Source organism: Elephantulus edwardii, unplaced genomic scaffold (genome assembly GCF_000299155.1).
Source record: "Elephantulus edwardii isolate Elephantulus edwardi_28Jun2011 unplaced genomic scaffold, EleEdw1.0 scaffold00208, whole genome shotgun sequence".
NCBI lineage: Eukaryota > Metazoa > Chordata > Mammalia > Macroscelidea > Macroscelididae > Elephantulus > Elephantulus edwardii.
The window spans coordinates 799156-810187 of record NW_006399958.1 but is presented as its reverse complement, the minus strand read 5'-3'; the positions used below and the strand labels follow the sequence as shown (position 1 = coordinate 810187).

The 11032-nt window shown below is 52.7% G+C and overlaps 1 protein-coding gene across 1 annotated transcript in view; it reads right to left on the bottom strand.

Moving 5' to 3' along the window:
* The window catches only part of MYH14 (myosin, heavy chain 14, non-muscle), a 116876-nt gene that overhangs the window by 79532 nt on the left and 26312 nt on the right, over positions 1 to 11032 (bottom strand). The window contains exons 7-9 of the mRNA XM_006897341.1: positions 10619 to 10682; positions 9904 to 10002; positions 8609 to 8749 (exon numbers count right to left, since the gene is read on the bottom strand). Coding sequence (XP_006897403.1) covers positions 8609 to 8749; positions 9904 to 10002; positions 10619 to 10682 — 304 coding nt within the window. The remainder of the gene's footprint in view (positions 1 to 8608; positions 8750 to 9903; positions 10003 to 10618; positions 10683 to 11032) is intronic.

Genomic DNA, 11032 nt, shown 5'->3' with positions numbered 1-11032 from the left:
GGGGCTTGGTGGGCAGAGGTGGGTCCTAACCATATAGGGGCGGGGCTTGGTGGGTAAAGACAGGACCTTGACAGTGCAGGGGCGGGGCATGGTGGGTAGAGGCAGGGCCTTGATAGTGTAGGGGCGGGGCATGGTGGGTAGAGGCGGGGCCTTGATAGTGTAGGGGTGGGGCTTGGTGAGTAGAGGTGGGGCCTTGACTGTGCAGGGGCGGGGCTTGGTGGACAGAGGTGGGTCCTTAACCATATAGGGACAGGGCTTGGCAGGCAGAGGTGGGGTCTTTATCATGCAGGAGTGGGGCTTGGTGGATACAGGCAGAGCTTTGATGGTGCAGGGTTGGATGGCATCAGGGAAGCAGAAGGGGGACCTTGAGTGTGCGGGGGTGTAATCATAACAGCACTCCAGGGAGAAGGGTACAGTCAAGAGCTCAGGAATGTTGGTAAGATTCAGGGGTGGGACATCTCCTAACCAGTCCTGGTCCTTGAGGCCTCTCCTGAGCTGTGGTATTTGGAGAACTTGGGGCTGGAACGTGGAGTGCCCCTTCCAGGCAGGACACTCCAGTGTGAGCCGAAAAAGGGTACGGGTGAAAGGGGGGGCCTAGTTTCCCATATGCCTTCAGTTAACTCCTATTTCAACACACGATCCTACAAGCCACAGACCACAGACCATGGCGTAAATCTGCCTTTGCCCCCCATCAGGATGGACAGTCCTCCAGATATGGCGTTGGAAATGCTGTGTTCTATCATCTGACTCAACCGTGACCCGCAACTATCACCTCACATGCCTTAAAATGTAAGCCAAGGTCACCAGAAACAAGACTTTTAGAGCACATCCAGGCTTACTGCCCTGATCTCTGCAGGTGGGGAGCTGCAGCCAGCATTGTGCATGGTCTGTCTCTTATTTTTTTTTGGCAGAAGGTCAAAGACTGCCGTCTTTAATATGGATTGAAGCTCAACATCAAGAAAACTAAGATTCTCACCACTGGGCCAACTACCAGAACCCTGATAGATGGAGAAGAGATTGAGGTTGTTAACAATTACAGCTTGCTAGGCTCCACAATCAACACTCTTGGCACCAGCAGTCAGGAAATCAAAAGACAAACTGCACTGAGAAAATCTGCTCTCATGGACCCCTGCATAGTACTAAAAAGCAACAGTCTAGAGACTAAGGTGCGCCTGATCCAGGCCATGGTCTTTGCAATTACTTGCTGTGCATCAGAGAGCTGGACAATGACTAAGGTTGACAGAAGGAGAATTGATGCCTTTGAGTTGTGGTGCTGGAGAAGAGTGCTGAACATACAATGGACCACCAAGAAAACAAACTGAGTCTGTCTTGGAAAGGGTGAAATCAAGTTTCTCCTTGGAGGCTAGGCTTTTGAAGCTCTGTCTCACATACTTTGGCCAAGTGGCCAGGAGGGACCAGTCCTCAGAGAAGGACATCATGCTTGCAAAGATGAAAGGATGCTACAGTAGAGGAAGACCCCAGATGAGATGGATTGATACAGTAACTGGGGTAATGAGGGTTGGTGTATTAGAGTCAGTGAGACTGGCTCTGGAAAGGGCAGGCTTCAGAGCCACTGTACACAGGGTTGCTACGAGTCACAGGCAACTTGACGGCACATAACAATAATCATGGTAAACTACATATAAAGAGGACTCTGGGTGACCCAAATGACTAAGTGCTTAATTACTAACTGTTGTTGATAGAATTCTAGCCCCTCAAGATTTGTATCCACTTTGGCAGGACTAAGATTCTCAGTGGTTTGGCAGTTACGTAAAGGTGTGATTTGGCAGTTCCAGAATGATGTAATCATTGATCAGGAAGGGATCAGCCAATCAGCTGTAAGTGGATTAACATATACTGATGTTAGGTGCTGCTGAGTCGATTACAACGCATAAAGAACCTATTAACACGTTGCTTCAAATGAGGGCAAAATGTGTCTCTAAGCACGGTTGTCAATTTAAAAGTGTGCAGCACTGTCTTAACCACAGTACGTACTGTGCCCTACCCTGGGCCACCTCACGAACTCTGACACATTCAAGCCCTACAATGTAGCCATTAGTCTTAGAAGACTAAGGGTCTTTCTCACTTTCACTGACCTGCTACTTTTCCCAGCTTGATGTCTTTATCAAAAGACCGGTATTTCCTGAGAATGATGCCCAAAGTATGGGAGACCCAAGTTTCACCATCCCTGCCTCCAAGGCTGGTGTGTCTGCGGCCACACTTAATCTCCCATCTCTCATTCTTGGTTATCTTCTCTTAAGATTTTGCTAGAACATGGCAAAACAAATCCTAGCCATGAGGTTATTTCACTCGACTCCACATGCACCTCAAAAGATAAGCAAGTTTGTGCATGGTTCAAATCCACCAGATGCTCCTCTGGAGAAGGAGGAGCAATCTCCTCCTGTACCAGTCAGATCTGACTCGATGGTACATAATAAGAGGAAAAAAAATGAGGTGGGGGGAGAAAATAAGTAAGTCTATCCATCTCCTGCAGAGTAAAGCAAATCAAAGATACCAGGAAACCATTAGTCCAAAGGACTGGTAGATCATGCAAACCTCAGCCTCCACAATGCCGAGATCAGAGGAAATAGATGGTGCCCGGCTACAGTTGCTGACTATTCCAAAAGAGATTGATAAAAGTAGAAGGCCCCTGATAGAGGGGGAGGAAAATGCGAAGCAAAGCTCAACATCATAAACAATACCAGTTTACTGGACTGCTTTTTTAAATTTTTTAAAAATTATTATTATTTTATGTGTATATCATCAAATCAGATCTGACTGATACAGGAGGAGATTGTCCCTCCTTCTCCAACAGAGAGTCAGGTGGATTCGAACTGCGCACCTCTGGGATTGCAGTGCACCTTCTTCCTACTAGGCCATCAGAGCTCGCCTTTACTGGGCTGTTGGAGAGTGGTGGAACCCCTGAGACGAGAGCCCTTAGTCACGCTCTTCAAGCACAGAACTAAACTAACCCCTCAATGGCTCAATTTCCACCCAAATAACCGACAAGCCTCTAAGGGGATCAATAACACGAGGGAAGAATGTGTTCCTTGGAACTGTCAATCATATAAGATCAAAAGGCCGTGTTTAATCCTTTGCCCAGGGAGCACACGCAGAAGGCAGAAAGAGATAGGCTAGAAGGATGGATGGAAATGGGAATCACAGGGAGGAGACAGGAAGAGTGCTGCTAAACTGTGAGACCTGCAATCATTTTATTTGTAATGAAACAAAATGTGTAGAAACAGCTGCGTGAAAAATCACTCTGCTCTGTTAATCGTTCAACCAAAGCACAACAAAAAGGGAAAATTAACTCAATTAATGGGATGCTATTCTGCAACCACAATACCATCCTTGCTCTTAACAACCTGAAGATAATTTGTAAGCATCAACTGACATTGGTCTAGACTCAAGTGCCTCGGACAGTCCTCTGGCATCTGCTTCAGCGTCAAGCACCTGAAAGCACCAAGCATCTTGGAGAGCTGGCAGCTCTCTCTCCCTGCTGCCTCAGGATCAGGTGATCTGACAAGCCCCGGCCTGCGGAGACGAGGGTCAGCCGCTGGGTCCCGCCGCATCTGAGGGCTGGCACGCTGCCTGGCTTCCCAGGACCTGCTCTACCTCTCACGGGGCATCTCCGGCACTGAGGGCAGGCGGGCAGAGACGAGGAGTGGGAGGAGGGTGGAACTGCCACCGCCACTTGCCCCAAAGGCTCTCCCTGCTCTGGGTGACCTGTGGGTGACCCAGTACACCCACCTCCCTCTCCGGGGACGATGCTTGTGAAGTTCAGCCTGGGTTCCACTGCCGCCTCTTCACCTGGGGTGAACCCTGGGGCAGGACAGCCCACCTCGCTGTACCCGTCTCTTTATTATCAAAAGGAGGACATATGAACTATAACCAGATGCCACTCCCTGTCCGGCCTCTGGCATGGCCCCGTGGTTATACATCTCATCTGTAAGCTGCAAGGTTGAGGGTCCAAGTCTGCCCCTCAGCTCCAGAGAGAGTCAGTTCTGCTTCTGTGAGGACACGAATGCTAAAGGCAATCCCATATCCTTCGAGTCTGTTCTGATGTGTAGTAGCCTGCCGGACAGAGCGGGGCTGCCCCCCAGGGCTTCCGCGCCTGTAAATCTCCCAGAAAGAGACAACCTCTTCCTGCCAAGCGGCTGCTGGGTTCAGACCAACCTTTCAGGCAGCAGCTGAGAGATTTAGACACCAGATTACACCGTAGAGATGCCAAGGGGACAGGTCCACTCTGTCATGTGGGGTCTCTGTGAGCTGGAACCATTTGTCAGCAATAAACACCATCGCTTCTTGTAAACCTCCTGAGAACCACACCCACCACATGCAGCTGACTCACAGGGACCCCTCGTCGCCCCTCTGGGCCTGCAAATCTCTACAGGAAGAAGCTTGCCTCATACTTCTCCTGCAGGGCAGCTGGGGGATTCGAACCTCTGACATATTAGTCAGCAGCTTGACACATTGCATACCCCTAAGGGTAAGTAGAATACACATACACACAACTACTACATACTCAACCAGCAAAAGACAAAACCAAAAACCCTATAACCACCATTGCTAGTATGGATGTTGAAAAATGGGCATTTCAGGTAGTCGATTGGTGCAGCCGGAAATTAGCACCGCTCTAAGGAGTTCTTATTCACTGTCCAGCTCTCTGATGCATAGCAAGTAATTGTAAAGGCCATGGCCTGGATTAGGTTCACTTTAGTCTTAGACAATGACTAAGGATGATAGAAGAAGAATTAATGCTTTGAATTGTGGGGCTGGAGCAGAGTCTTGAACATACTATGGACCACCAAGAAGACAAATAGGTCTGTCTCGGAGAGGGTGAAACCAAGTCTCTCCTTGGAGGCTAGGATTTTGAAGCTCTGTCTCACATATTTTGGGCATGTGGCCAGGAGGGACCAGTCCTTGGAGAAGGACATCATGCTCGGAAAGGTGGACAGACAGAGGAGAAGAGGAAGGCCTCCAGAGGAGATGGATTGACACAGTGACTGGGGCAGTGGGAGTTGTGTCAGAATCAGTGAGACTGGCTCAGGACAGGGCAGGTATCAGAGCTACTGGACATAGGGTGGCTATGGGTTACAGGTAACACGACAGCACATAACAACAACTCAGGAGTTCTGAGGTGGTGCAATCAGTTAATATGCTCAGTCACTAACTCAAACGCTGGGAGGGTCGAGTCCACCCCGAAGCACCTCAGAAGGAAGACCTGACAATGTCCTTCCAGAACATCAGACACTGAAAACTCCACGGAACACAGGTCTGCTCTGGCCCAAGTGGGACCTCCGGGGGTGGGAACCAATCAGAAAGAAGCAGACTTGTGCATTAAGTTAAATTCCTCTCTCTTGCTCATTGCTGTCAAATGGGATCTGACTCATAGCGGACCCTCCGAGCAGTTTCCGAGGCTTGAAATCACATGGGAGGAGACTGACCATCTTTCCACCTTGGAGCAGCTGTGGATTCGAACCGCCTACCTCTGGGCTGGCAGGACCACTCCAGTGTCACTAGGCCACCAGAGCTCCCCAAGTTAAATAGTTTCCTTTCTTTACTTTGATTTTGATCTGGGTTTTTTTGGTTCTATTTTGAGACTCTGGATGGTGTCAACAATTAGCACACTTTACTTCTAACTGAAAATTTGGAGATTCAAATACAGGCATCTACATCTCAGGAGAAAGATCTTGCAGTCTCCTTCCTAAACTCCAGCCACGCAGTGAGATCTTTCCCTGAAACACACGGAGACGCCACAGGCAAGGATCTGTGATCTGTGGTGCCAGGAAGCTTGAGTGGGCCAGGAGGTACCCTGTGGCCATAAAGGAGGCCTCGTCCTCTCAGGCCGTGGCCTTCTGACTTTGCGAATCTGCAGCCGGCTGTCCACTGTGGAGCGTTGGAGATATCAATGGCGGGGAGTTGCACAACTCTGGGGATGGGGGACCAGCCAGGGTAGCAGTGGGGAGGCCTGAGCTCCTGTGTGAATATCTCCAAGGCAGCAGGCTGTCAGCAGAGCGGCCCAGGCTGGTGTTCCCTGGACCGGCTCCAGCCCTCCCTACTCACCCTGCGGGTCACCTCCTGCAGAGCTGGCCCCCGGCTCAACCCTGCGGCTCAGCCCTGCAGACAACTTAAGAGTCTGTCCAAGCTCACTCACCAAAAGGAAAGGGTGCAATGTCACGCGGCTATGAAGAAAAGCTAAGGGACCGCTTGTGGGTGCTGTCAGCTTCTGCTGAGGCGGCCCCCCGGCCTTGTGGCAACCCTGGGTGTGTCCAGGCATCGAACGGTGGTTTTCTTGCCGATGGGCTTTCCAGAAGGCGACTGCCAGGCTTTTCCTCCGTACCCGTGCAGGGTGGGTTCGCACGGCCCACCAACCTTTCAGTTGGAAGGTGGGTGTACATTGTACATTGTCCGTGTCACCCAGTGACATTTAGGAACATATACATCTATTACTCATGGTCACAGTGTCAAGACTGACTCACAGCGGACCCCTCCAGCAGGTTCTCAGAGGCTGTAAATAACATGGAAGGACAATGCCCATCCTTCCCGCATGGAGGCGCTGGTCGAGTCGAACGGCTAGAGAGACTCTGTCTTTGGGGAGCAGGGCACCTCCCACAGACTATTCTTTGATAAGACACACACACACACACACACACACACACACACACACACACACACACACAGAGAGAGTTAGGCGCCAGTGAGTCCCGTAAGTGTTACAGTAATCCTACGAACAAGAGATCAGAACCTTGCTCGATCCCATGCCAGCCTCCCCATCTGCCTCAAGCTCCAACCCACCACGTCAATCCACCTCGTCGAGGATCTTCCTCGCGTTCTGCCCTTCCCGGCACGAGGGCTTTTTCTAAGGACTGGCCCCTGCCTGACAACATACTCAAAGTGTGTCAGGCGGAATGTCAACGTCCTTGTCTCTAAGGGGCACCCTGGTTGCACTTCCTCCCAGGGAGACTCGTTGGCTCTGTGGGCAGTCCAGGGGATCCTCGATACTGCTCTCCGACACCACAACCACAACTGAAAGGCACTGATCCATGCGTCCCTTGGTCTGCCTTATTCACTGTCCAACTTCCACATGCAGACGAAGCAAATGAAAAATACCACAGCATCATTGTTTGCTGTTGTTACGTGCCATTGAGTCACTTGCGACTCAGTGTACAACAGCCCTGAACCCTGCTCTGTCCGGTGCCAACCTTATTGTCTCCGTCCCCATCTACTGTCATTATCCCAGACGCTGAATCAATTAGTTTCACCAAGCGTCTTTCTCTCCTGCACTGTCCCTCCACGCTCCCAAGCATGATGTCCCTCTCCAAGGACCGGTCGCTCCTTGCAACATGTCCAAAGTATGTCAGACAGAGCCTCAGAATCTTTGCCTCCAAGGAGCAGCCTGGTTTAACCCTCTTTAGGATAAACCTGCTTGTTTTCCTAGCAGTCCATGGTACCTTCAATACTCTTCTCCAGAACCACAGCTCAAAGGCATCAATTCTCTTTCTATCCTCCCTGGTCATTGCCCAGCTCTCTGACACCTAGCAAGTGACTGCGAAGACAATGCATATAGATATCAAAAGCCAAACTCATTGCCGGCAAGTCAGAACTGACTCATAGACGACCTGCCAGAGGCTGGAAACTGTCCAGGAAGGAGGTGGTTGCCTGTCTCTTTCCTGAAGTGCTGCCAGTGGATCTAAACTGCCTCGGATTGAATAGGACAACTCCCTCCTAAGACTCTAGATATGAAGGGACGGGGGGGGGGGCAAGACGCAGAGAGAGGGGGTATGCAAACAGAGAGGGGGAAGAAGGGGGTATGCAAACAGAGAGGGGGGAAGGGAAGGAGAGAGAGAGAGAAAGAGAGAGGGGAAGGGAAGGAGGGGGGTATTCAAACAGAGAGAGAGAGAGGGGAGGAGGGGGAGTATGCAAACAGAGGGGGGAAGGGAAGGAGAGAGAGGGCAAGGGAAGGAGAGAGAGGGGAAGGGAAGAAGGGGGTATGCAAACAGAGAGAAAGAGAGAGAGAGGGAGAGAGGGATGGAGGGTGGGAGAGAGAGAGAGAGGAAAGGAGAGAGAGAAGGGAAAGGAAGGAGGGGGTATGCAAACTGAGAGAGAGAGGGGAGGGAAGGAGAGAGAGGAGAAGGGAAGGAGGGGAGTATGCAAACAGAGAGAGAAAGGGGAGGGAGGGAAAGGGAGAGAAGGGGGGAGAGAAAGGGGAAGGCAAGGAGGGGTGTCCAGCTATACACAGGGAAACAGAGCTGATATTTCATTTCTTAAAAGTAACCGAGCGTCAAGTGTACCTTTTGATTCCCTTTTCCCAGCAGCAACGTGTTCCCTCTGTGTCTCTCCGTGTCCCACTCTGGAATTCTCGCCACATAGCAAGCCCTTCCCTCCGTGCTATCACACACTGCGTGTGGCCTGCAGTCTGGTGTCCACCTAACTTTCCTGCGTCTGCTCAATCGTGGGCGGTCTGGAGCCGAACTCGCAGATTCTTAAGGCGCCTGGACCCCACAGCTGTTATATTGTGTTGGGTTTCTTTTCCCCAACCTGCCCGTCAGGTGTGATGCATTCCTCCCCCTCCACTAGGGGGTGCTGTGGGGCCCAGGTTACTCACAGGTGATTTCCTCGTGGCTGAAGCCCAGGACCCGCAGGGACTCCAGCGTCTCATGGAAGAGCTCCCGCTCCTGGCCGGGGGACGATGACGGCCCGTTGGTCAGGAAGCGGTAGTGGGAACACGGCTCCAGCAGGAGGTCGGCTGCGGGGTGGAAGGGGTAAGCCCGGGTCAAGCAGCGGGCTTAACTTAGCTTCGTGGCTTCTTCAACCTGAGTGCGCCGTCAGGCTAAGCCACTTGCCACTAGGACCCTCAGACTCTTCTTCAGTCTAATGGTGAGGATCTTTATGTCATGTGTTGGGGGAATTATTATATCATTCCTCTTTCCTTTTCCATCACGGAAGTGCCCGGAGCAGACAGGTGATTACCATTCCCAGCTGGCAGAAGCAATGTTGGCAGCAGGAGGCCCAAGTCTGCAGAAGCTATGGAGTAGCAGGGGCAATAGTGGGACAGCACATGGCTTCAGAAGCCACAGGGATGTGGTGAGAAGTCATGTGACTGCAGGAGCCACGAGGCGACCACGTGGCACAAGTTATGGGCTAGATAGAGTTGGAATGAAAAAGAGCTTTGGGGCGGTGGGGACAAGAGCCTCGAGCGATTCTGCAGCCAGAGGCGACTGGCCACCCGAGTGAGGCAGAGACAGAAACCCCAGGCACGAGCCACCGAGAGGGAAAGGCCGAGTGGGGTGAAGTGGAGTGGAGCAGAGCGCAGGGGCAGGAGGCAGGCAGCCGGGAGAGGTGACACAAACCAGAATAGGAAGAGGCGAGGAGGCAGCGGGCGCAGCTAAGCCGGAGTCAGGGTGCAGCACCAGCCGGCGGAGGTGGACGCCCCGAGGCGGCGCGGACGGGAGCCCCCGAGTTTCAGAAGTCAGTGCAAGCAGGTGCCCCAGGCCCGCATGGGCAGAAGTCAGGAGCCACGTGGCCACCAGAGCCAGTGTGAGAGAGGCAGAAGGCTGGAGGAGGCAGGAGAGGAGAGAGGGCTGGAGCCAGAGGGTGGCCGTCTGTGGAGCAGCACAGGCTGCGGGTGACAGAGCCCAGTGCGCACTGGGACTCGCCAAACGCACAAAGTAGAACTCAGCAAGTGTGCGCACGCACACATGGGGGCGCAGGGCTAGCGGCACAGAAGGAGCCCCAGGGGTGCGCGTGACTGCGTCCAAGAGTCACCTAACAAAGACCGGTGACTGTCATCTCCTTCCTCTCCCAGGGACCAGGCACATAGGGAACCCTATGTGCCTCCCACCCAGGACACCCCAGGTGCCTCCCACCCGCGTGAGCCGGGAAGGACGCGCGGACACTCACCCTTGAGTTGCTCTTCAGCGCCCCCTAGCAGCTGGTAGAAGATGTGGAAGCTGCACTCGTCCTTGGCCTGGCGGATGGCGCGTGACTTCTCCAGCAGGTCTGGGTGGAGGCCAGTTAAGGTGCCAAAGAGGGCAGGAGTCCCCCCCCCCACACACACACAACTCCCCAGCTCAGTCTGTACCATCCCCTTTTCCTTCTCAAGATGCAGTGGGTTTCATTCGGTGCCCAGTGGCTTTGCCTTTAGCAAGTAGCCTTGGGCTTGTCAGGCAAGCTGCGCTGCGTAGTGCCTTTGTTTCATTATCTGTAAAATGGGCTTGAAACTAACACCCTGTCATGATGGAGAACTCGGTGATGCAAAGCTGTCAGCTGAAAAGTCTGGAGACGTTTTCCCTCTGAGGAGCCTTCGAAAAAACGCCTGGCAAACTACTGACGAAAAACTAGCTCATAAAGACCACAGTTCCGTTGTGACATCTGTAGGGTCACCATGTGACACCAAATAGTTTGGTTCTGTAGAGAAGCTGTTTTTAGACAAGCAGTGGAAATCGCTGTGTCCCCACTGGAGTAGCCGCGTCCATGCTGTCCTGGGGTGGTGGGACTATGTGACCCTATCTGAGTAGCCAGGTGACTGTGTCCCGTGCGTGTGGGATCCCAGGGGCCGCCCACCTCAGCACCTACCCTGCTCCTCCCAGGCACCCTCGGGGCTGCGCGAGGATACAGGTCTCGATGTTGGCGCCCACGATGTAGCCAGCAACGTCAAAGTTGATGCGAATGAATTTCCCCTGGGAGGAATGGGGGTGTTGAAGCTGCCGCCCTAGATCCTCTCTTACACACACACACACACACACACACCTGCAGACATGCAAGCAGCCCCATATCACCCATCTCAAACCCACTCCAGTTGTGCGGGTCCCGGTAAGGAGATCTTGGGAAAGCCAAGGACCTGCCACCCTGGATTTCTTTTTTTCGGAAACCAGGCCCCAATTCTTCCACCCTCAGATACGGGAGTCCTTTTCTGCTCCACTCCCGACCTTCCTCCCTCCTCCATCCCCTACCCCCAGATCTAGGAGACCTGGCACCTCCCCATTCTCCACTTCCTTCTCTCCATCCTCAAACCCAGTAGTCCTGGTCC